The 26,098-nt window shown below is 38.0% G+C and overlaps 1 protein-coding gene and 1 pseudogene across 3 annotated transcripts in view; both read right to left on the reverse strand.

The window, feature by feature from the left end:
• The window catches only part of LOC105046061 (protein MOR1), a 56,622-nt gene extending 31,081 nt beyond the window's left edge, over positions 1 to 25,541 (reverse strand). For 2 of the 3 annotated variants that reach the window (XM_019850853.3, XM_010924553.4), the window contains exons 1-26: positions 25,098 to 25,541; positions 24,778 to 24,883; positions 24,556 to 24,679; positions 20,985 to 21,064; positions 20,706 to 20,883; positions 20,563 to 20,627; positions 18,532 to 18,614; positions 18,331 to 18,416; positions 18,076 to 18,189; positions 17,525 to 17,644; positions 17,125 to 17,227; positions 14,349 to 14,485; positions 14,136 to 14,201; positions 13,922 to 14,039; positions 13,787 to 13,827; positions 12,852 to 12,923; positions 12,648 to 12,752; positions 12,340 to 12,445; positions 8,423 to 8,535; positions 8,174 to 8,261; positions 1,268 to 1,368; positions 1,002 to 1,109; positions 785 to 890; positions 628 to 707; positions 233 to 382; positions 52 to 127 (exon numbers count right to left, since the gene is read on the reverse strand). In XM_019850853.3, coding sequence (XP_019706412.1) covers positions 52 to 127; positions 233 to 382; positions 628 to 707; positions 785 to 890; positions 1,002 to 1,109; positions 1,268 to 1,368; positions 8,174 to 8,261; positions 8,423 to 8,535; positions 12,340 to 12,445; positions 12,648 to 12,752; positions 12,852 to 12,923; positions 13,787 to 13,827; positions 13,922 to 14,039; positions 14,136 to 14,201; positions 14,349 to 14,485; positions 17,125 to 17,227; positions 17,525 to 17,644; positions 18,076 to 18,189; positions 18,331 to 18,416; positions 18,532 to 18,614; positions 20,563 to 20,627; positions 20,706 to 20,883; positions 20,985 to 21,064; positions 24,556 to 24,679; positions 24,778 to 24,883; positions 25,098 to 25,260 — 2,689 coding nt within the window. In that variant the 5' untranslated portion in view covers positions 25,261 to 25,541. The remainder of the gene's footprint in view (positions 1 to 51; positions 128 to 232; positions 383 to 627; positions 708 to 784; positions 891 to 1,001; positions 1,110 to 1,267; positions 1,369 to 8,173; positions 8,262 to 8,422; positions 8,536 to 12,339; positions 12,446 to 12,647; positions 12,753 to 12,851; positions 12,924 to 13,786; positions 13,828 to 13,921; positions 14,040 to 14,135; positions 14,202 to 14,348; positions 14,486 to 17,124; positions 17,228 to 17,524; positions 17,645 to 18,075; positions 18,190 to 18,330; positions 18,417 to 18,531; positions 18,615 to 20,562; positions 20,628 to 20,705; positions 20,884 to 20,984; positions 21,065 to 24,555; positions 24,680 to 24,777; positions 24,884 to 25,097) is intronic. The other variant, XM_073258383.1, reaches the window with a different exon arrangement.
• On the reverse strand, positions 2,519 to 6,116 carry LOC140857860 (uncharacterized; annotated as a pseudogene).
• Positions 25,542 to 26,098: the final 557 nt, after the last annotated feature.

A 26,098-nucleotide genomic window follows, 5' to 3' on the forward strand; every position in this document is an offset into this window, starting at 1 on the left:
TCAAATTTTTCTGAACCTTACACATACAAAGTACATTATGTGACAGCATACCAGTGCCAGTAGGTTGTATGCGTTTATGAGCTTCTTCCAGAATTTTATTAACTGACTCGATAGACTCCAAACGAACCTAAAGTTTACATATCTGACTCAGCATTACATAGTACTGAAAAGTGAAACCTGTGGTTGATGGCAACAGTTTTCAGGCTTAAGAACATAGTTATTAACATCATACCTTCCAGTCAGGACAGCCAAGGTTTTTCAAGAGATTAGGTGTTATCTTTGCACTAATGTCTTCCTGTGGTAGTCCATCAAAACCAGCAGCAGATGTAGATGATGTGGAATCCAAGGCTTTCACTGTTTTCTTTGGAGCTGCAGCAGCACCCTGTCAATTAACATGATAAGTATTACTAATGTTGTGGGTGACAAATAGTGTGGTTGGTAAAGTCATTGGGTTGTGGCACCCAATGACCTGGGTTTGAATCCCATCTACACCCAGGTGCTGGGTTGGGGCAAGACCCTCCCTTCTCTCAAAAGAAAAAAAAAATAAAGAAAGAGAGGAAAAAAAAAGGTACCACAATTGTTGAAGTAAAGGATCTGAACTGCCTAGACCAGCACTAAATATTATACCTCAAATGGATTTTTTTCATACTCTGCATCCAGAGCACTAAGAAGTGCAGGCTTGACATCAGCCAGGAAACCTTTAATATCTGCAGAAAACAAAGATTTAGAGACTCCACTGAAATCATGAGCAGCCATCATTTTGAGCTAAATTAAAAATCATGACCTGGACCAACAAACTTATGTAACATTCCAATCAGTTTGATAGTCGAGTTTCTTGTTGCAGCAGCACTAGATTGCAGCCCAATATCCTTGCAAAAATCAATCAAATCCTACAATAAAGCAAAGCAGCACTTCTCAGTGAAACAAGAAGCAAAGAAACATAGTGCTCAAAAGCCTCACGTAGAAATAGCACATAGCAAAACAAGCAAACATATGAACACCTTCAATTTTAAATGGGAAACCCCAAAATCTTCAACAGCAGACACCATCCATAGAATACCCTCACTAAGAACCTTGGGATTCTTGTGCTCTTTCATGATTTTGTAGAGCTAAAATGTAATAATCAAAACTTGTCAGTGCTGTTACATAATAAATTGACAACAAGTATGCATATGCATTTTCTATCCAAGCACTCCAGATATGTAAAACAGCATACTTAATATAAAAGTGCATAAGGAAACTAAACCATAATCCCGTCTCTACTTACTCGATCAAATATAAATCCGGGACCAACTGCCTCAGAGAAAGTAGTGAGGCACTTCATTGCATGGGCACGAGTTTTGATATCAGCCACCCTTTCACTTATGCCTGTCAAAATGAAGTATGTCTCAGAAAAACTCTGTAAGAGTTGGTTTTCATAAATACAAACTGAAAGCAAGCGACAAAATAAACAGAAGCCAAACTACAACAATAAGCCACATAGAAAGGAAGGCAAGAACAGGTTGTAAAAGGTTGCTATAATATGTTAACTGAGAACTCTATTCAGAATTTTAATAATGTATCTATCTAATAACTATGGCGAAATTTAGAATGATATTGTTAAGATAACCATCTTGTGTTAAGCTCAGTTAAAGCCATCAAGGTATCTCACCAAGTATATAGGGTAAGAAATTTTGACAAGAACCCGGTAAACCTGACCTGAGAGTACCCAAAATGTCTGTTCCAAGGGTTGGGTTTGGGTCCAGAAAATGTTGACCAGTTGGCATGTCAGGTTCAGGTTGTGATGATCCAACCATTTATTCACAATTCATAAGTTTAGTAATATACCTCCATACGCAAATATGTGTTATAAAACAAAAACCCTGAACCCTCTTCCCATCTCTTTACTGCCCTGACTCCCCTACCTCTCTTCCTCTCCCTTCTCCTCCCTCGGTCATATCCTCCTGAGCTTCTTTCTCCTTTCTTCCTCCACTCCACCCTCCTCTACCGAACAACTGATCTTTGCCAACTGACCAAATTCTGCCAGACTGCCAACACACAGCAGTCCACCCACCGCCACCCCACTACAGACTGCAACAATCTATCACCCATCTCGTTATCGAACATCACCACCAAGATTTGCTGTACCGGTACCGGACGGCATGCCGGTGCCAGACCGATACGGTATCAGTACCGTACCGTACCGACATACGGTATGCCCAGGCGTACCAGTCCAGTATCGGTACATAAAATTTCTTTCGATTTTCAATTTTTTTTTTGAATTTTTAAAGTTAATAATTGATAAATACAACCTCAATATGACATTATATTGCATATTATTGACATATTTGGGTTCAATTTGGAGTTATGTTGTGGTACAAAGACTCTTGATCCAAAATTTCAAACATATATTTATTTACATTATATTTCAACTGTATCATCTTAAAACTAAAGAAAAAATATATAAAATACGCATTAAAATATATCTAAATATTTAAGTATAAAGCGCAATAACTGATATATGAACCTTAAGATGTACTCTTCATTAAATTTCTTGTCGAGTGTCTGTGACGCTCGTAGATGTCTGGATCATCAACATAGTCTGAAGGGACATCAGTCCAACCCTCTAGCCAAGCTGCATCGTACTCTCGAATATTCATCATCCCATAAGGCATCATCTCTAGATCGTAAGACATCTCAGACCTCTCGCTAAAATTCTGACTCTGAGAAGTATCCTCGAGATGATGGTACAATTGTGAAGGAGCCCATCCAAATATGCCAGTAGCAAAATCTGATCCGTAAGATGCTCCAGGCTGCATAGGGTAGTAACCACTGGAAGATGATGCCTCGGATGCACCATATGCATATGAATCATAAGGTGGCTGTGGATAATAGGATCCATAATGCGAGGATGATCCAGATACATCTATGGACCCTACTCCACATGCAAGATCGTCCGCAGCTGCATCATGTGCTGGACAATCTCTAGGAGCCCGTCGTCTATATGAAATCGACTCCCCACGATCTCTACCAACTTGTCCACCATGATCCCTATCCTGTGTGACATGCGTAAACTGAAACTCACCGGTGAATCGAATATCATCCTGTGGCTGTATCTAATAAACGGTGGTCTCCTGTCCTCCAGTTCCTCTCTGATCATCAGATCCATGGCTACTACTACCAGTATCATCATCACTCTCCCTGGTGTCCGTATCTGAACCAGATAGCTCCTGTACTCTCGAGAGTGGTGCACGTACAACTGTCTTTTCCTTTTTTTCCCCTTGTGCCCCTCTGTGACTGAATTTCCTGTGATTGGGAGGATGGATGCCTTCTTACTGGCCGCTGGGAGGATCGTCTATACATCTCTCGCTCGAATCTCTGGAAAGATGTATCGGATAGAGAGTCATATGATGAATGAGTCCCTTGTGTCCCCTCAGACTGTGGTTGATCAGCTGAAACTCTATGTGAAATATTTTTTTTTGTCCATTGCTCTGGATCCACCCTGATCTCCCTCGCCACCACACTGGCTGGTCGTGGAGGAGATCCTGGCTCATCAAGCTCTGGCTCCTGTTGCTGACCTGCAAGCCATCCGATGATCGGATCGTCATCCTCGTCGGCATAATCATCCAACGTCGGATCAATGTACTTCAACTGAACTTCCTCCTGAATACATTTTAGCCTCAACCTCAGATTGTAGTGAACATATATAAGATCGTCGAGGCATTTTTGTGTCAGACGATTTCTCTGTTTGCTGTGGATAAGGACGAAAGTAGACCAATTACGCTCACAACCACTAGCAGAGACTGTCTGAGAAAGAATATGGACAGCCATATGTCTCAAATTTTCTGCTGACGTTCCAAAATGAATCCACCATTCAGCTACACAAGCAAAATTACATATCAAATTTGATGATATTATTAAGCAAAATTACATATCAATCTACATTGCTCATTATTGATATGTAATTTACTTGGATTCATCTGCTTTTTGCTTACGACAGCTGATGGGACTTCAAAACTGTCTGATTCCTCTCTAAACTATTTTGTCTGAAATAAAATATATTTATTATTTATAAATATATCAAATCTAATTCAGTTGAATAATTACATCTGTTTTAAACTAGCATACCTCTTGCAGACACAACGACGCGATTTCTGGATCGGGCACCATCTTATATATGACATTGCGAAGAGCAGCAAGAAGCTCGCTATCCATATCTATCTCCGAAATAGTATACTGAAATCTCGAATTCAAGTAATAAGCTGCAGATAAATTTCAAGACTCATTAAGCACAATTTTATTTTCATGCTTCGAAAAAATATTTTAAAACATTCTTGAATCCAAACTTACCAGCTAGATGCAAATCTCTGCCCATCTGATAGTCCCAACGACGCTCAATAATGTTAATGAATTCTTGAGCATGCTTGAGATCATTCTCACTGATCTGTTTCTTTGTTCTCTCCATCATGTAATATAGGAAGCCCATCTGGGGGTATTTCTCGCTGTCCACAGCGTGAAGCACCTCATATAAAGGCTTGATAGCCTTCATTATCTTCTCAGTCCGCTACCAAAATGACTGACTCGTCACCAAGTTCTCCACATGACTTCCATCAGTGCCAACCCTCGCATATCTGCTCTCCTGCCACTCAGCACTGACAAACATCTGACGTAGGACTATTTTCTTTTAAAGAAGACTATCAAGTGCTATGTAGTTGGTAGCAAACCGTGTGATACCCGATCGTAAGATCTCCCCCCCAGTATACGTCCGCATCAATGAAAGAACCCATGTGTGGTTGTAGATGAATCTAGTAATGGTCTGGGCAATCTCCACTACCTGCTGCACCCTGCGAATCTTTCCGATATCCATCAATATAAGATCAATGCAATGTGCAGCACATGGGGTCCAATATATCTGCGGTCGCTGCTCCATCAGCAACTCTCCGACAGCCTTATATTGTGGTCCGTTATCTGTGATGACCTGCACGACATGCTGCTCACCCACTGAATCAATCACCTCTTCCATCAAACCAAGGATATATGTGGCATCGTGCATCTTATCTGAAGCATCGATTGATTTGTGAAAAAATATTTTTTCATCACAGTATGTCAAAAAATTAATGATGCTCCGTCTAGTAGGACCTATCCAACCATCACACATCACTGTCAGACCGTATGTAGGCCATTTATTTTTGTAAGAAGCAATCCATCTCTGCAGATCCTCTTTATTGCTGTCAAGAAGCTGACCATAGATGTCCTTAGGTCCTGGAGGATCTACACCCTGACCGGCAGCCTCTATGGCTGAAATAACAGATCGGTAGTAAGGATTGGCTGCTGCATTTGCTGGAATATAGCTGAAATGAAACCATGATCCAATAGCTCGCCACATATCCTTCTTCTTATCTTTTTTCAGCATACTGTCAATTCTCTGCTGCTTTGAATCCTTGCTGGGCAAAGCATGTGGATCCAAATCTTGAATGCTGGCTCCTGCTGGAATATCTCTGGAGGACCTCCTCCTACTGTCAAAAGCTTCCAACAAAGAAGACATGCTGCGTCTGCTCCCTCTACCATTAGGCTCTCTGACTGAGGTAGTTCTCCTTAACTCGAATTCTTCCCTACCAGTCGCTGATCCAGATTCTGATTCGTAGTATGATGGTCTGAATCGCTCTCTGTACCGGACCATGTCCTCCTGCTGGTACTGATCCGCCAAGCTCGTCTGAATGGCAGCTTCAATCTGTGCCTCCTCATCATCTGGAGCAAAAGTCTCCTCTGACTCTCTAGAGTGATAAGAAGGTGACTCTGCAGCTCGACGGTCTACTTCGATTTTTTTCTGCTTTGTCCTTTCCTTCGCTGCTTTCGAATCAGCAAAGTACTTTTTCATCAATTGTCGGACTTCTTGCAGACATTTCCGACACATGGACATATCAGGATAACCACCAGCCAGATGCTACTTCAACCTAGTCACCCCTCCTCCCTTGAACTCTGTGTTGCACCATTTGCATCTCCAATGATGCCAAGCCGAGAGCATCTCGTCATGATCCCAACTGATGTCACGCTCTGGATCTTTCTTCTTACTCATTTCTGCAGATATAACAAAATACTAATTATTTTGAATTATCTGTAATATAACACTAATTATATATTTTTTTTATTTGATAATATTTTTTACTATTTAAATATTTATAATAAAAATTTCAAAAAAATCTCAAGTTAGATTCAAATATTTCAATTGTTTTGAATCATTCTAAACATTATTCTCAATTTCAAAACTAACACTGATTTTTTATTTTTTTAATTTTTTAATAATTTTTATATAAATAAATATATACTATAAAAAAGCTGATTAATTAAAGTGAACGAACGTCATGCTCTAAATTTTTTTCTTATAAATATATGCAAGTACAACAAAACACGATAGTTTAACGATAATTAAAATAATTATATATAATTTTAAAATAATTTTAATAATTATTTTAAAATTTATAAATTCAAAATAAATATGTTATATATTTCAAATAATATTTTTAAATTAACTAAAATATAGAACTATTTTTATATATATTTTATTTTATAATTAAATTTTTTAATTTAAATAATTAAAAAAATAATTTTTTATTTCAAATATTTGAAAAAAAATTGAAATTAGATTTAAGTAGCTTGAGTCATTCTAAACATGATTCCCAAACTCTGATTTTTTTCTCTAAAATTTATTTTTTTTAATTTTTAAATAAATAAATATTTAAAAATATTTAAAAAATATATAATTAACGAAAATTAACAATTTTGGTGTCATCGTGTAGATCTTCCAAAAATCTATCACATATAATTAAATCATACCAAAATTACAAGATTTTGGCATGATTTTCTCTTATTTTCATTCGTTCTCATTCTTATCCTATTTTTAACAACAAAAATAAAAAAAAAAAATATTTACTAAAAAAATAACACATTATCTTACCTCCGGCCAAAGATCAGCCTCTCCTCAAACTACTCCTACAATTTGACGAAGTTTTTTCTTTTTTTTCTAATTTTTCGGAGGTCTCAACGGTTTCGTTGGGACCTTCATAAACTTCGGATCCTCGGGAGTTCTCTGAGAAGTTCTCAGAGAACTCTTAAGCCGCTCAATGATTTAAGTCTCCGAACCCACCCCCCTCCCCCCTCCCCACTTTATTCATGTGGGCATGTCGGTACGGTTCAGTTCAGTGAACCGAACCGGACCGAACCGATCCATACCGTCCAATTTTGGGCGGTATGGATGCGAACCGGACCGAACCGAGCGGTTCGGGGCGGTTCGAAAAATATTTCGAAAAAAAGGTCCAAATCGGATCGGTAAACTACCGGTCCGGCTCGGTACTCCTCGTACCGGACGACTCGGCCCGGTACGGCGAATCCTGATCACCACCATTCACTAGCGCTCTTCTTATCTTAGTTTGCTGCCCACATTTCTCATCCTCTCTTCCACTTATCTTCTTCCACTATCCTATACCCCTTCCAAGAGTCGGGTCCAGATCAGTCTCAATGACGGTTCAAGTGGCAGTGATCTGTTAGCACATTGGTCAGCTTCGTGTCAGGCAGGCTGGGCCTTGAGATTAGAGGTTGATTTGACCCATTACCACCCAAGGGTACCACATAAATGTATTTACATAATCACCTTAACCATCAAGCCTTATCCCAACTACTCAGGCTGGCTTCATGGATTCTTATTTGTCAAATATTCCTATTAGGTCACTTCTAATGCGATTTCATTTGTCTGCACATATTTCCTGACAATTGTCATCCATGTCGCCTTTGGTCTTCCCTCCTGCTACATCCTCCAACAGAAATGAATGTATCTCCTCTTATTAAAGCCCGCTTATATCTTCTTTGCACACGCACAAACCATCTCAACCAATTCGCCAGCACTTTATCCTTAATTTGTGCAACTCCAATGACTCCTCTAATATACCCATTTATTAATCTATCCTTTCTAGTTTTACCATGCATAATTATATTCACATATAAAATTATTGTTAAGTTCTGATATACATTGTTGACCCCTTCCCTTAGAGCTTCAAACTTTTGGAGTCTAGTGTTAGTTAATAGTTAAAAATTACATGTCCATATTTGTGTACATATAGGAAGATAATTATATTTATACATACATAAATATGTACATTTATGAAAGATAACTATGAAAATTTTTCTACTAAGTACATACCTTGGAGACAGAGTACAACACATGGTTTTGGAAAGCGTTTCACTGATGAAGCTATGTATGTAATAACCTCAATGACTTGTTGTTGAACCTGTTTCATCGAATTAAAATTCAAATGGCAATGGTTCACTTGGAAAAGTCTCTTGCATGGATACAAGAGATCTCAGCTCAATCCCACCTTCACTGTGCTCTTTAAGCAGGCTTCGAACAGTCCTAGCTCCATACAAAGAAAAAAGTAAAAAAGTGAAATACCTGTACATTTTTCTCTCCCCATCCAGGAACAGAACACAATAAACGAATCAAAAGTTCAGCAGACTGATCAAGATCTCCAAGATTTTCAACTTCCTGCTTTAGCAAGCTAGTAGCTGCCAGAAAAAAAAAGTAGCATTTTCAGTGCTCAACTACATTGTGAGCTAGCAAAGTTAAAAGAGAAACAAAAACATTGTATATATTTTTTAAAATATTCTATTACCATCTATTATACTATTAGAAAAGTCAAAATAAAAAATTAAACAGGGAATGCTAGACAATCCATACAAAATAAATTTCTTCATACCCTCCAATTATGCATTAATAGTTTAAATCCAAAACACATACAACGTGCATGCACACACACACACACACATAAAGAGAGAGTACCAGACTGAAAAATTAATCAGTTTAGAAATCTCCTGACACCTTTCTTGAAAGTAAGCCTTATTCTAGAAAATAAGTGCCTAAAGAAAAACAATGCAGTGCATTACAGCATTGTACTAGCACCTATTAAATCACATAGTAAGCTTATCTGAATGACAAAGGAAGACAGGAGGATCCAATCCCGCATATTATTCCAGAAACCCACAAAAGCCCAAACAAGTTCTACATAACCACTAATGGGCACAGCATTGTAGGGAAAAGATCACCTTGTCAACAATGCAACGATATAATATCAACTGCTTTTTCTTCATGTCTAAGCAGTTTTTTCCCAAAAGCAGAGAATCCATTAGAACTCCCCTTATGCCAAAAGCCAAAACTTCATTAACTTCATATAACATTAGCAAAAAATATGCTAGATGCATTAGTAAATCTCGACTGAAGTTCTACCGAAAACATGATAATCACATACATAAAGACAAGCATAAATACATGCACATAATCAACAATGTCCCATATCACATCATGGAAGCAAAAATGAGATTGTTGGAAAAACAGGTCAGGAACCCTTGATTGCAACAACCTAAATGGACTGGCTTACCCCTACCAGTTCTGTCTTCCACTAGTGCTCATGCCAACTTCACATATCAAGCTTGTACCACCACTCCTGCTTCATGCGAAAGCTGAGTAGGGCAAGGAACTGTACCTGGTCGAAGTACCAATTCATAAAGTACATTGAGATGTATACTTGTTATCTTCCATCAAAACTTTTTAAGCCATTAGTAGTTCATTGTATTATCTGTGTCTGCCAAACCATCGCAAACCAGACGGTTTGAGGCGTGCCAAAACATACTGGTGACCTATCGATGCGGTTCAGATGTTCAATTCAAAACATCAACTAAATAGAGCGAGGGAGAAAGAAAAAGAGGAAGAGAGAGAAAGAAGGGGAGGCAAAGGTTGTTGATGGCCCACCGAGGCCATCAGTGGGCCACCAAGGCCTCTGAGGCTCCACCTTCCTCCAACAGAGGAGATTTCTATTGTCCATGGGCCTCGAAGGCCCTCCGATAGTCTCCCCACCACCTTCCCCTCCATCCACTTCTCTCCCTCTCCACCCCCCCCCTTCGCTCTCTATCTCTCTCTCTCTCTCTATTCTCCTCTCTTGGAGGAGGATGGAGCCCCAGAGGCCTTGGTGGGCCAGCAATGGCTACCACCGACATCTCCACTGGCCTTCCTTTCCCTCCTTCTCCCTCCCTCCTCTCCCCTCTCTCTCTTTTCCTCTTCGATTATCCCTCTCCCCCACTTTCGTTTCCTTGTCAGTTCGAGCCTCATACGGCCCGATATGGGTTTGTATCATCCTGTACCACCGGCAGGTCGGCCGGCACAGAATCCGGTTCCGAGTCGATGAACCTGATATTTATATTTTCTTTCTGGATTAGTTTGCCAGAATTATTATGTCTTGTTCAAAAATTTTATCTGGATACCTTTGTAATAGACTAAGGTTTGATATTCAAAGCATAAAATTTCAATAATGATGTCAAACTTCATAAATTGAAAGAAAAGTTTTGAGACATAGGAAAAGCCCTCGAGTGCCACCAGGTCACCCCTTTAACCAACAGTATCATTAAAACTAAACACCTAATTACATTCCCAACAGTCCAAGATCTTGGGAGGGGCAAACTAGGGACAGACCTAACCTTCAGCATTTTTTCACACAAAGTGGCTGCACTAGGACTCAAAAAATTGTGCCATTGCACTTCTCAGCCCAAGCCTTTGCAATTGCACCAAGTAATGGCCACATTTAAGAACTTAAATACTGATAATGTCAATATTTCATCTCTACGCCCCCTTAAATTCATGATGCATACCTTTTACACCTACAGGGACGATAAGCAGATCAAGCATTCTAACTAAACCATTAGGAAAGACAAAGGATACTCAGCAACAGTCCACCATCCCTTGTAAATTTCTACAGCGCTTCAGATAAGAATGTTTACAACATTCAACCACATTATCACATAGATATAGAAAAAATCAAATATTATTTTAAATTATTTTCCAAATAACTTGCTTATCACCTTCATTGGAACAAATCATTACTTATTTCATATCCCGCACAGGTCTCTACTCTACCATTTTATTTTTTTAAAGAAAAAGCTTTCAACAAAGATGGCTGCCCTAAAGAGTTTGCTTACAACTCAAAGTGCCAACACATATCCACCCTTATAGGTGAAGATCAAACATTTAAATACTATGCTATCTGATAAGTTTTATGAGTCAGGCGAAGCAAGAAAACTGGAATATGCCAACTGACAGAAGGAAAAAATTATTAATCAAGAAAATAAATAATAATAATAATAATAATAATAATAATAATAATAATAATAATAATAATAAACTGCAACCTAAAATGAATGAGAGTCGAAGAGGAAGGCGCAATGTAATGATCCACTAACAAATTTCAAACCACAGCCTAATTAGCATTAAAAGGTATCACCCTCAACCAACAGAACAATTCATACTCCCTTATTTTCTCAATGTAAGATGCAATTCTTCCTAGAATCTCATTATATATTCCCAGAATCTCCTTTCAAACGACATGTCCAGCAGCTGTAGGACTTCTACCAAAACAGATGCCACCTTGATTTGAAGCACAGAACCATACAAAGATAGTAAAATAGATGCCCTTTGCCAACTCCAGGGATAGTTTACTTGAGTTCTGCGATGATGTGTCTAGCCTCAAAGCCAAAGAAGGCCTGTTTCAAGCAAATGCCCCAGCCTCATTTTTCATCTTAAATCCCACATGATCAGAAAATAAGAAGCTTCACTGTATTGAAGTTTCTAAACAAATCATGATTGTGGAGTTACGGGTCATACCAAGAAACAATGATCAAGGTCTAGAACTTCACCACTGACTGATCAACCATTTTCTACGAGTCACACCTCTTTCTGATAGCCTAGCTGAAAACGACCATTAGAAGATTGCAAGATCCAACAGATGGCATTGTTCTGTAGTCTGTATCTTCTTCATGAGTCTCGGCACATGAATAAAGCTGTACACGAAGCACCTATGAAAAGTCCAATGGCATTGCTTTCTGGATAAGGTCTTAAAGTTCTAACAAGCAATGCCACCAACTAACGTGTCAAATTAAAAACAAGAAAAAAAAAAAAGCAAGGAAGAGCCACCTAATACTCATCTCTACAGAAGATATTTTGTTCTTGTTCCACATCAAAACAAACAATGGTAGCCAACTCCTTGTGCACACAATGAGTGACACATAGGAAGGATAATAACCACAAGCTTGAGAGAGATTGGCTGAAAGTTTTTTAGTGAGAAAAGGCATAATGAAAGACGTCAACATCTAAAACTAACTTCAACATAATTCCAGTAATTCTATAAAAACTATGATTAAAAGAAACAATAAACCAGATGGCAAAATTAAAAACTAAAGAGTTGATTCCTGATCCAATCAAAGACATTATAGTTAAAGTCAGCAACAAGAAGTAAAAGAGATGGTTCATGGAGCATAACAACAAACCTTCAAGGCGTTCTTTCCAAAGACCGCTTTTTAATTGAGATATTGTCTCAGCCTTTATAAGAGAACTCAATTTTCCTTCAATCTCTTCCAGACTCATATCACCTGGCTGCAAACAAGATTTTGACACATCACTGTGCGCCACATAAAGAATCATCTAAAGAGAATAGCAGCCTGCATAAAAATAAGAAAGTATTTTGCTTTTTTATCTAATCATTTGCTTCCATTAGCCTTGCATTTCTATATTCTACCCCACACAGATCTTTCACTAATTAACAAGTCAAAGATTCAGTTCCTAATCAGCAAATTACCTCAACATCTTCAGTCTCAAATGATCCTAGAGCCTTTGACTGTCCAGCCCCATCAGCCTTTTTCACAGCGCCTGGTTTGACTGAGCCACTTTTCTTAGTAGTCAACTGATAAGAGTTTAAACCATGCCATCAGATAAAAGTTAAGACTAAGAAGATGTGACATTCTCCACATATAAATTTGACAAGTAAAAAATTGCAACTCACTGCTGCTTGGACAGGCTTTTTCCCTGTAAGCATGCTTGCTGCAGATCTTCTCACAAATGAGCTATCAGCAGCCTTCAAATAATATGAAAAAAAGGTGATTTAGGTCCCACAGGAGCAAATATGAAATAAATAATTCAAGCAAACAGCTTTCTCCAGTACCCATGGTAATAATGATCATTTACAATAACTAAATGGATTGGAAAACTAAATGAGCACCTATTGCAACAGAAAGCCTGGAAAAGGACAAGGAGTTGCTAACAAATTGGTTCAACAAGTCAATGTAATATATTAACAATCCAAAAGAAACAGATCTTCAATTTAAATTGTACAATGACAACTTGGAATAAAAAAGCAAGAAGGCCATACAATTTCCCATATATATCAGTGCAGCACAAACATGCGTTGGTGCAGTATCTTTATCGAATCTAGCACAAATCTCCAAAATAGTACAAAAAGATAGCAAAAGGAAAAGTGATTACTTAAAGTAAACGAGGTGGCATGCAATTAATGAGCCCAGAAAGATGGGATGCATCTTTTCAGTGGAGCAAAAGCTGACAAAATTCTAAAGCAGTTTTAAATGTTCAGCTGACAAGAATGTTATCATTCTCCAATTGCAATAGTTTTACTATTGTTGCAATTTACTGTTTTTCCTTTGAAAAATACTTCATCATTAAATTAAGCTATTTTCAGTTTCAGAGCATTTCCAGCAGAATCAATGTGCTTCTCTTTTGACCCAAATGTCACGGTTTTCTGCTAAGCTAACCAATTTTCACAACGGAAGTTTTTAAGCTAATAGACATGCTTTTTTAATAGAATCTTGTAGACTAGAATGGTTAAGAAAATTTTCTTTCAGATAAAATAGAAGGAAACAATTACAGTTACCAGTATGAACATAGGGTGTTTTTATCAATGAACAAAACCAAGAATAAACTCACCTCATGACCAGAAATACTTCCACTTGAAGTTGAGGGCAAAGCTGGCATCAAAGAAACTAACATCAGGACAAAAGATAACATCTTCTGAAGTTGTATTAAGATAAACTACAAAAATATGCTACCGAAGTTTCAGACCTGATCCTGAACTAGTAACCACACCACCACCAGTAGTCCCAATCATTTCTGACAGCTTCTTTTTCCTCACATCATCAAGCTTGTCTAATGACTTTTCCAAAGGTTTCATACCAACCATCTACAAATGCAAGAGATAAAACAACACTGAGTATCGATGCTCGTTATAGAAAGTAGCCATCTTCTTAATGCGTATGAAATGGAAGGCACTTCTTACCTTAGTTATAGCTGCCAGAGCAGCAAAAGAGGCATCTCTCACTTCTGGAGTACCATCATTCAAGCACTACAGATATACAATAGACACATTAAAAATATTCGAATATACGTACACACACACACACACACACATATACCCAACAGATCACACTACATGTCTCCAATAAAACTCTAAGAAATTAAGCACAGAGTATAGGTGTTGATATTCGCTTACCTCCATGAAGATAGGTACATAATCTTTGTGCATCTTAAGAACAACAGTTTTATTACTTGTCTCAATACAACATGTGACCCAGCTTAGCGCTAATGAGCGCACAAGTGGAACTTTATTTTTCACAGCCACTCTAACATCTGCAACAATGAGTAATCAACTAAAACTTGAACAACTGCTAAAATATGTGCAAAAGATTGATCCAATTTCAAATTCAGAGTGCCATATGAATTTAAAGAATACACTAAAGAAATCAGGTTAAAGAGCAAAAACTCAATACAAGATGTTCTAAGAGCTTTTCTGATGCAGGCCAGAACAAAGCCATGCCCAAAAAAGGGCAACAGTGCCCAAAACCCTACTGAGGCTGAACAATGCACAATCAGAACTCAACGGATGGTACTCTAGTCACCATCAAAAGGCATCCAACCTCTTATAGTCCAAAGGCTCCAGCCCTTAGTCCAAGACAGACTTCAAGTCCCAGGCAACCAACGGTGAATCTAGCCACCATCAGTTGATCTAACAATGCCCTAACTGGAGTTGGATGGTAGATAAGTCACCATCAAAATGGAAAGACCAAAAGCAGCGAGATCACTTAGTTTAGGTGTCTAGGAGTTGTTTCTCTTGTTCTTTTTGGACTCTAAGGAACCCAAACATTCATAGCTTTGTAAGGGAACCTTGAGCCTATGAATACAGCCCACCTATACTCATTTTTGATCACTGAGAAATTAATAAAGCTTCTCTTTTATTGGGTGCACATTGGTGTTCTCTTTCCGCATAGTAGATTCTACATTACCCTGATCAATTCTAGGGATTGGCAGAGTGGCTAGTTGGTGGAGTCCTTGGTCATGGAGTATCGCAAGCATCATTTGATGTAGTCCTTAGCGACAATAAGGCCCTCTTAGTAGCATGGCATGAAACTACTAGTTATTTCTTATTTTAGTTTTTCCTTGGCATCTAGATCCATAGCTTTCAGTTTGCAAATTGATAATTGTTTTCAAAATTCTAGGTTTAGATTTACTTCTATTGCATAGCTTGCTTTAGTCTTCCAATGGGTAACTCTGAAGCTTGCACTAGGCCCCCAACCTGCATCATTTTTATTAGAAATATTTATCTACAAGTAGTAGAACTTCATATCATATGACGCAGAAAATACACTTCTTCTGTATCTATAGTGTGAATGAAATTTGACTTGTGAAGCATATTAAAATGTTTCCAGAATGCCACATTAATAAAAGCAATCATTAGAACCAGCCCTCCATAAAGTTGTAAGGAAATGGAATCATTGGATTAACATTCGGCAGCTCACTGGAACAGCAACAAAAGAAAGCATCTAGACAATGCATAAAGGTATAAGAGAAGGTGAGGCCATGCAGCGATATAGAGTATACCAAGAATTAAAACCCTACTACGATTGTCAGATGCATATGCACAGCACTAATTCTAATGTTATCGGCCCCTAAAAGAGCTTAATTAGCCATGTTATTTTCCTAATTCTCCCAATATAATCCACCTTTTCCCTATTCCTCGATGAATATGCATACCATAATATATCTCCATCTTAATAAAATGAGTGATAAATGCATATATCGGCCAAGAAGTCTTGTTACATTACCTATTATAACAAATGATTATTGTTGTCGGATCTGATAAAAAAAATAAATATAGAAAAGAAAGAACAGGATGATGTCATCTTTATTTATCCTCTTGAAAGGCAATATCATATGACAACATTAACCCCTAATTCTCCTTCAGTGCCCACCTTTCAGACTTCCCAGAACCACAATTCCTCTCACCAGAGGTTTGTGCAATAAAAGTTACAATCCAGGTGTTGCACTTGGGTCAGAGATAAAAATACACAAAAGCCCTCAGTTTGTAGTGACATGTATTCATCATAATGTACCAAACAAAATGTGGTGACTAACCTAGGCCAATCTCTAAAAGATGATGTGCTCTAATGACTCTTCACATCCAAATCCTTACAGTCTCCCCCCTCTCCTATAACTCTACAACATTTTTTTCAGATAATAATGAACCTAGAATAGTTGAATAGCATCCTTTCAAGGACCAGCTAGCTCGCATTGCATATCGTCAGACCATCACAATTAACACCCAGCAGTTTCTCCTATACAAGGTTGACTACCAACATAAAGTCACTTCAATGTTAGTTTTTGTTTTGAATAGTTAACACTGTAAAGCATGTATTGATAATGATGCTTACTGGTAAAAGCAAAGCATATCTAGGAGAAGTCATCGTATAGACTGTGCACTTGTGTATATAAGAATCCTTGTTTGACTACTGACATAAAGTCATCTAAATGTTAGTTTTGTCTAGAATAGTTAATACCGTATAGCAACCATTTCTAATGATGCCTATTGGTAAAAGCAAAGCATATCTAAGATAATTCATAGCATAGAATGTGCAGTTGTGTATATAAGAATCATGTGCCCTGATTTTCAAGCTAGTGCATAATTTTTTAAAAAAAATGTTTGGTCCACAGAGAATTCTCCCAACCATTTGAACATTTATTTTATAATCAATGTATTATTCTAAACCAATGGCTGTTAAATATCACCATGGTAGACCATTTAGGTACCAAACAGCAGATGCAAGATATGGCATTAAATATCACTATGATAGACCATTCTAGGTACCAAACAGTAGATGCAAGATATTTGTTGTATATATTTAAACCAAAATACATCATTGGTGGCAACATACATCTATACACTAGATGGTAACACATGATGCACATAATCTACCAACTAGAATAAAACTTACCCTCTATAACATCACCAAGAGTCAAGCACCCTGACTTATGCATTGCTTGGAGGGTCTGAGTAAGAGCCTCCATCAAAGCTGGTTTTTTCTCCTTCAACTTTTCCTGTTAACAGAGAGGGAACAAGTGCAAGTGATATCACATGATACAATATACAACACTAAGCCAGCTTGAAATATGTAACAATTCAAGACAACACATCATGAAGAAAAAAAGTTTACTCTCATGCTACTCAACAAAAATAAAGCTACTACATCCTGCCAGCAGGGATGGCAAAAGCCCTCATTATATCCAATACTTTATGACTGACAGCTAGCAGAATATACAGCATACAGCTGAACATTCGACAAATGTTAGAATTAAATGATCCAAGAGCAAATATGAGATTTTAATATTACTTACAAGCAGTACAGGCAGTAGAAAGCGTGAGCTAGCAGCAAAATGATTTCTTAGACCTCTAGCCAGATTCCCTATTGCTTGAATAGCTTCCACTGAAACAGCTATATTCACATCTGTAACAAGCTGCAACCCAGATCACATGAGAATATTTTAATCATATGGAATCAACTATAAGTATGAAGTCATGTCATCCATGCATTACACTGACAAAGCCGTCATCAGTTTCACAGGCCTCAATCCAATTATTTGAATTGCAAAATGCAGGAATTTTATAATAATCAGACACGTCAGGGCATTAAGAACAGGAGCTCTAAATGACCAGCACAACAATCTTGATAAAAGTGTATTATTATATCCAATGACATGTCAACTTTTACACATTTAAAACAGGCTGGCATGTCAACGTTTATACATTTAAAACAGGCTCCACATCATTTGTAAGATATTTATCAAAAGAAAAGTAAACAAGATAAAGAAAGGGAATGTTTTTGTTCTAATTGTTAGTCCATGTGTCAGATGATCAAATCCTCCAATAAAGTAAAAGTTGAATCTACCTTCTTGAGTGTCCGGCAGATCTCTGTAAAATCCCCAGGAGCAATTCGTTTTGTTGAAGCAAGCTTGGTAAGCTCCGCAACAGCATCCCTCCTTTCAGACCATTTAGCTGCTTTCTGAAAATATATAATCATGTACACAAATTATTGATTAGGAGACATACTATAAAGCAGCCATGGTGAACTTTCTAGACCAGATATTCAACAAGAAAATAACAATTAAATGAAGGCACAGAAATGTTGTGAAAAGGCACCAACCACTCCATCCCAAAATCCAGATTTTTCCAAAGGTGTCAAGATATCAACAGGGTCAACAAGTTCATATTCATCTATTTCCTGGGGAGCTGACAGTAAATTCACATCAGCCTCCTTGCCATAATATATCAGAAAAACCACACGATTTAAACTAGTTGCTCAAATTGGAGTAAGCATTTATATAGAATTTTTTCTTTTTACTACCATCAGCCACAGATTCTTCAGAAGCACCAGCACTTGCAGCTTCAGTAACAACTTCTTGCTCCGGTTCCTTGTCTTGCTCAGATCTGATACAAAGTTGTCAGATTAATAGCATATCATATAGTGGTTATTTCTTCATGTCATTTCTTTCCAAAGCTCAACTTGAGGTAAAAAGGGAACTCAAAAGATTATTAAAGTAGAAAACCCCTATGACAAGAATAAACAAACACCCTAAATTTTTAAAGTAGTCCTGCCAAACCTGCATGCTTGACATGCTTCAGAAAATCCAAAAGATGACAAGACATGTAGATCAAGATTTTGATGCTTCACAGTTCTCATCACTACTCATAACAATTTTCATCTAATAAACTCATTATAATATTGTGTGCATAGCCAACACATCATATGAACTTGCTGAGAAACCTAGTTTTGGGGGTAAATCAATCAGGTGGGCCTATGCCTAAGTTAGCCTAGGGATTAGTAACTAGGGCACTTGGCCTGAGCCTGGCCGAGCCTGAAGTTACAAAGCCGAAGCCCCACCTAGACCTGGTTAATTTTTCAGGGCCTGCTAAAAACAAGTCGAATTCCATTCATTTTTCACACAATTTTAAGACAAGGAACAGTCCAAAATAATTCAGGTTTCCTAACTATCAAAACTGATGGGCTTTAAAGCCTAAATCTTGAGCATAAGCCCTTTTTATTTGGTTGGGACTTCAGGCCACTCAGGCCAGCCCATCAACAACCTAGACATGAGACTTAAGATCCATAAAAAATAAAAATAAAAATAATTTAAAAAAATGATACATGTTAAACACCTATATAACACAGTAAAAAATTCTTTAGAAGATACCAAAATTTATTTAAGTTTACCATTGCATGCTTACACAAACTTCAAGATCTCCCACAATATCTTGAAGGATTAAACTTTGTGAGAGGTGACCTATTACAAGAATCAAGCACCATAATGTAATCAACTCCAAGAAGATATTTAATCAGTATTAGGTATAAAAGCATTTAATCTAAGCCCATCTTATAGCCATTTTACAGATATTTTAACATCTTTTTAGCCTATAAAGACATACAGAAATTTTTGGCTGTTGCAGATCAGTCAGATACATAAGATGATGAATTCTTGAAATAGTTCAAAAACAAACAGAATCCAGATGCTTCTTAACCTTCATTAATCTATAATTTAAATTCAACAATAAAATTTTTAAAAAAATTAATAGCATAAATTAATTATCTAGAATCGACAATATACCAGGGGGAACACAATCTTCATATGGTACTAGTAATCATCTGGATTCATATTTGTCTTCCCATGTACAACAAGTCAACAGGAAGTTTATAATTTCAATGTGATAAGACATAAAATTATAATGATTTTCTTCCATGAATAAGTTGATATAAATAACACACGAAGGACTTTTACCTACGATAATACTTTAAAAAACTTCTTTAACTGAAATTACTAAATTTCCACTGCACATGTTCTACTGGTATATACTTTTTAACTACACCATTAAGAATGTCATATCTTTTAGGTACAGCTTGTTTTGTGGAAATAGGATTGTTGTACTCATTCTCAACCCACTTGGCATTGTTGTTCCAGTAATTAACTTAAATTTTGTCTGGTTGCAATTTTTTGATCAAAGCAACAATAACTTAAAATAATCTGGCCAGCTGGACTAGAGCAACATTTTTTTAAAGAAAACCAAAAATAAATCAGTTGGAGGCAGAGTAAACCGATGATAGGCCTTATTAAAGCTAGCCCTTATGGAACTACTATCCATCAAGTCTCCTACAATAAGCAAGTTATGAGAACTACAATCCCTCTGCTACTCTAAGATGAAATTAATGTGTGTAGTTGAACAAGTGGTTATCCCTCTGCTATTCATGAATCAAATCAGAACCCGGAATCTCTTACAATAAGCTATCTAACCATTAAAATGTGATTCAGTTCTAGGAAAATGGACAGTCACAAGAGAGAAGATATAGAAAAAATTGCAACTAGCCAAATTGAGATAAAATTACCTTATTTTGCGAGTTGGCTTAGCAATCCCAGTGACATTGGCAAGTTCGGCCTCCAGCTCTTTTTTCTTCAGACAAATAGAGAGAGAAATTCAGCTGCACAGTACAAAACATAATTCATGATACTAGAATGACAAAATCCTCACCATGGTATCTCGCATTTTCTCAAACAAAATTGATTTTACAGGTTCCTTCCCAATCCAACGACATAACTCAAGCGTCAGCCCTTTAGAAGATGCACGAACATTCTGGTCTTGATGATCAAAAAGTTCAGGAAGCATTTTCAAAATTTTCTTGGGAGGAACAACCTTGGCCCCAAATTCACTTGACATAGGAAGAGTAGATACAGAAATGACAGTTAGATTATTGTAAATGACGAAATCAGAAAAATGAAGCCTCAACTAGGAGAGAAAATAAATGCAAACCTCAGAGCTTGAAACATTACATCAATAGCTGGCACAACTGCTTTTGCAACTTTATTTTTTATAGCTTTCTCCATGGCTTCCTGAAATCAAGGTGTAGCGCAAATAAGATTATCTTGCAAGAAAAAAAATGAAAAAAAAAATTGCATACTAGCAACTAAACCACTCACCCAAGAGATATCAGTCCAATGACTACAAAAGATCTATGGCAGTACTTCAAAAATGATTGCTGACCATATGAATATATTTAAAATTTCAGTCAACTGGCTGAAGAATTTTTCTTAGCTGCAATCTGTGATAAAATCTCCTTCTCTCTTGCCTCTCTCTCTCTCTCTCTCTCTCTCTCTCTCTCTCTCTCTCTCACACACACTCATACGCAAACATTTGATGATTGTAACTGGTGTAAATAAGATAAATAAGATATTACACACTCAATAAAATACTCCTTTTTCACATGCTAAACAGAGGTATCACCATGGTCCACTGGTGCAACGTAACAAATGTACTCTCATGTTGCAATGTATCCTATTTCTGATCTATATTTAGAGAACATTATTATATTCAATCCAAGCCATCCCACAAGTCTAACTCCTATGATCCATCCTGTCCTAAACCAACCTATCCTCGAATACTAAACATGACCCAGAATGACCCATCCTGTCCTGACCCAACCGATCCTATCCATCTTGACACACTAGTTAGAAATGAATTCTGATAAAAAACATGAAGAAGGAATGCACTTATAACCAAATGGAGGTACAAACTCGTGAGATAACCTACTCAACAGAAAGCCATTAAGGTGTCTAGATACAAGTAGAAAACTTGTGGTAATTCATGCCACATTGTGAAGAAGGAATAGAACATATGGACAAGATGTGGGCTGAGGTGCCTTTTATCAGGGTTCTCAATACCTAGTTTTGCTAGGATTAAATATCAACCCTAGTTGGTTACTGCAATGAGAACCATACAATCAATGACAAAGTAACAGAACAGCCAAAAAGACCTAACCAAATATGACCCAAACAAACCAGTTGGACACAATTTATAATTATTTCACTCATGATCAAAATAAGGACCAGAGATCCAAAACATGCTTGACCCATTAAAATCCAAGTCAAAGGCAATGAAATGTTTGACATGGAGACAAGCATCAAAAACAGTGACATACATACAGCCAAAACCAAAGGGAAAAAACCATATAGGGGGCAGTTATTTATATGCACAAATAAAATGAATGAACATAGCAAAAAATAATAATAATCACTTAAAAAGATATATGTTTATAAAATGTGGCCAAAATTATTGCTTTATATCTATTTCCACATCATATCAGAAGAAAAGGTAAAAGGAAGAGGTAGGAAATTCATAATACACTGTTGCTTTGTGATAATGAAAGGGCCATTGCCCAGATATGGTCAAGGCAATCCAGGGTCTTGGGAGGGGCAGACTAGGGATAGACTTAACTTTTGGCAATTTTTCTTTTGCACAAAGTGGCTGCCTCAGAACTCAAAACCGCACCATTATTTTGTGATAATGCACTCCCTTAATAATGCCAGCAAAAGAAAGTGAAGGACCATCCAACAGATATTATGGCCAGTCATTACCGATCAAAGCAACAACCAACCATAAAGACCCGATCATCCTTTTCTTGAGCTTTTAATATTGCCAGAATTTTCTTTTAGCGTCACTCTTAGAAGTTTTTGGAGTATTTAGAATGGTTTTCAGACACCAATAATGTCAGGAAAAGGGTCCGACTTTGCTTTCCTTTTTAACAGTCACTTTTCACAAATAGAACAATATAAGTGGCAAGCTAGTCCTTATAGCTGAGGCAACTGGACTGCAAAGCGTCTCATTAAGGTGTACTAATTACAATGTAATAAAGAGCTAATCAGTTAATAAAAGGGTTCAATTCAGTCAGCTGTTTATTTCCTATATTCCCTGTGGCTGAGATTTATTTCTTACTTGGAGCATCTAATCTGTGCTCAATCTTGAGTCTGAAAAACAGGTCAGCCAGACCTTTATTATAAGCCTCAGGTAGCCATTGCATTACTTATTGAAAGTCTCCTTGGACATGAAGAGTCGTAGCTAAGGCTTCTAGCTATAGTTTAGGTTGGCTGCTTAAGGTCCGAGCTATTTCCTAATTGAAATGTCATAGTTGGGTTAGGTTTTTAACCAGTTAACCCTACTAAAGGCTCTATCAACCGGTTGATTAGGTTTAGATTGTCTATTTTTAAAAAGAAAATCCCAATAGTGGCATTAGTTACCCAAACAAAAGCAGGCTGCGGACCTTTTCTCTTCAACACTTTCTTTCTTCCTTCTACTCTTCTTCTCATCTTCTCTTGTTTCCTCCACTGCTCCTTTGTTCTTTTAAGTTTTCTTCCTGCTGTGATAAAACTGCATCCTTTCCTCAGCATTTTACTGCTATAGCCAGATCAGAAACAGATTTGCAATTGATCTAAAGCAGTAATTGTTTTCATTGACTTAGAACATATCAAAGGATGATCTTCAATATTCATGGAGCAGAGCATCAAAAGTTGAACGTAATTCCGACCAAAATCTAGATCTGAATTCAAAGAGAGAAGTTGTTTATTCACCAGTAACCACCACTATGATTGCGTTAACAGAACTATAATAGAAGGTTATTATTTCTATGTTTGGTTTTACCTGGGGGCTGTATGACTATAGCATCAAAAATCATAGAAAAGCAGCCGTCACAAGTCAAAGAGGAGAGGACTGTGGATAAGGGCTGGCAATCTAAATTAACAAACTTTTTTTTTGTCAGTTTGACCGTCCAAGCACTCTCCCAGCAAATATTAACATCATTATGTGACCACTGCAAGGCATTGCAGTCATGAAAGAATATGATTTTGGGGGGAAAAAAACTCTGCTGTAAATTTGAAAGTGGCCTTAACAACATAATCTCATTCGCATTGTGCTCCATGCAGCAACCACTCCTTAATTTGCAATTAAAATATTAAAATTATTATTTATTTTTTTAAAAAAAAATCCCTGCTACATGCATAGCCAAACATAAGTATTACAGTTCCCCAGCAACACAGATATGACTTAGGCACGTATGTGAGGTACTACGACATGCACAAACATCTGCTGGATCATGATTGCAGAAACCTCAACTTAACACATTCAAAGACCCCAAAATAAGTGGCTCGTTCCTCCCTAACTCATATACTAATTAGTGGCATCGTAATTCTCATAACATGTTTCTCAGAAATGCAACTGTTCTCCGGATATTAAAATCACACTATTCTATACTCTTAAAATTAAAACCATACAACAAGGAAACAGAAAATGTGCGATAATTCTCTATGAACCACAAACTGGACATAGTAAAAAGTAGTATGAAAAGAAACTTAACCTTTTTAGCAGACTCTAACAAGAAACTCAGTTCTACGAGGGCAATTATATTTGGTTACTGCACATGTTTGTCACAATGGGTATATTGAATAAAAAGTAGTGGTTTTTAATGGGGAAAGGAAAGGGGGAAAGGTGGATAAACTATAGTTTATGCGAAAATGCCAGGGTTCTGGGTTCATGGATGCTATCATCTTCTTACCAGAAAAGCATCTGCCGCCTCCAGCTCCACCCATAAGAGAAACGCCGCCTGAGATTTCTCCACGGTCTTGGGTCTACCGGTGAGACATTTTGCAACAATTGCATCGCACACTTCCTTCGCGTACCTGCATTCACAAAATCCATCCAACAAACAATCATAATCATCAAAGAAAGCATACAACTGCTACACCACCCAATGCAGCTCAACAGGCACCAACAATACCTCCCGACATCAGCATCTGCGGCCCGTAAGAACGCAATGAGGGCATCCAGAGCCTTCTCCTGTACAGGAGCATTCGAATCCGCGACCGTCTTCTTAAACAACGGCGCTAATCCCCATAACAAAAACAAGAACCCAACAAAATTAGCAAGGCAGCCTCAGATCCAGTCAACAACCAAAACACGAAAACACATTGGGTTTCGGACAGACATTCCTGTCCTAAAATCGGGATTCATCCGTCCAAGCGAACCGATGCCCAGATCGCGGCGACCAAAGGGTCGTTCCCTGAGGGAAAGGGATGAGGGATCGGATCGGGGGCGTACCGAAGTCGCGGAAGCGGGGATCCTTGGGATCGGAGATGGACTCGCAGAGGGCGGCGAGGTCGATGTTGGCGTCGTTCCGGACCTTCCAATTCTTGTGGAAGAACCGCTCCTCCCACGGGAGCTTCTTCGCCTCCTTCAGCAACTTCTCGTCCTCCGTCGCCATCGCCGCCTCCTCTCTCCTTCCTCCCCTCTCTCTCTATCGCTCTCTCTATATATATACAAATCTACACAAGAAACGCCCTTCCGGCGATGGATCGGATAGTGAAGAAAGAGGGGCCTCGTCGTGGTCTTCTTGGGATTTGAGATCTCACTCTGGCTCCGCTGGCGAGTGGGGAACAGAAATAATTAGGAGGATGGAACTTTTTTTTGTTTCTTTTGGACGCGAGGGAGGGGGCGTTGGAGAGCGAAACTGAGGGAGGAGGAAGAGAGAGAGGGAGGTGGAACCGTGGAAGCGGAGATTTGCTTGGGGTGGCACGTGGGAAAGGGTAGATTAGGGGCGGCATTGCGGGGTTGGCACGTGGGAGGGGAGCATGCGAAGTCTGACGGCGTCAAGTGTGAGTGTCGGCTCGGGCATGGGAGCCAAAAGCGGGTTTGAAGGAATTCAAAAATCGGTGACGTTTGTTCTGCTTTTGTTTTGCGTGCCAAGTAAGGCGATTCGGTTGGAACCGTCGGAGTTGGATGGGAGCGGTGAGGAAAGGGAGCGACTTTACGGACGGCCCCCCGCCCGACCGCGATGGCTAACCGGCACGAGAGCTCCACGTGAGTTTTAATGGTGATATTTCTCCTGTTTCGGTAGTGTCACGAAAGATGACGGTTCATTAATAGATTTTATCACCGTACTTCAAAATCTCTCTTAATCATTTTATTATTAATTTTTTTCTAATCATCTATTTTAAAATGGACAGCACCGGAGGCTGGCATGAAAAATATTCAAGTGCAATGCGATAAAAATATGGCTTTGAAGTAATCATTGAAAACTACGTGATCATTTAAAAAATTTG

The sequence above is a fragment of the Elaeis guineensis genome, chromosome 5 (genome assembly GCF_000442705.2).
Source record: "Elaeis guineensis isolate ETL-2024a chromosome 5, EG11, whole genome shotgun sequence".
Taxonomy (NCBI): Eukaryota; Viridiplantae; Streptophyta; class Magnoliopsida; order Arecales; family Arecaceae; genus Elaeis; species Elaeis guineensis.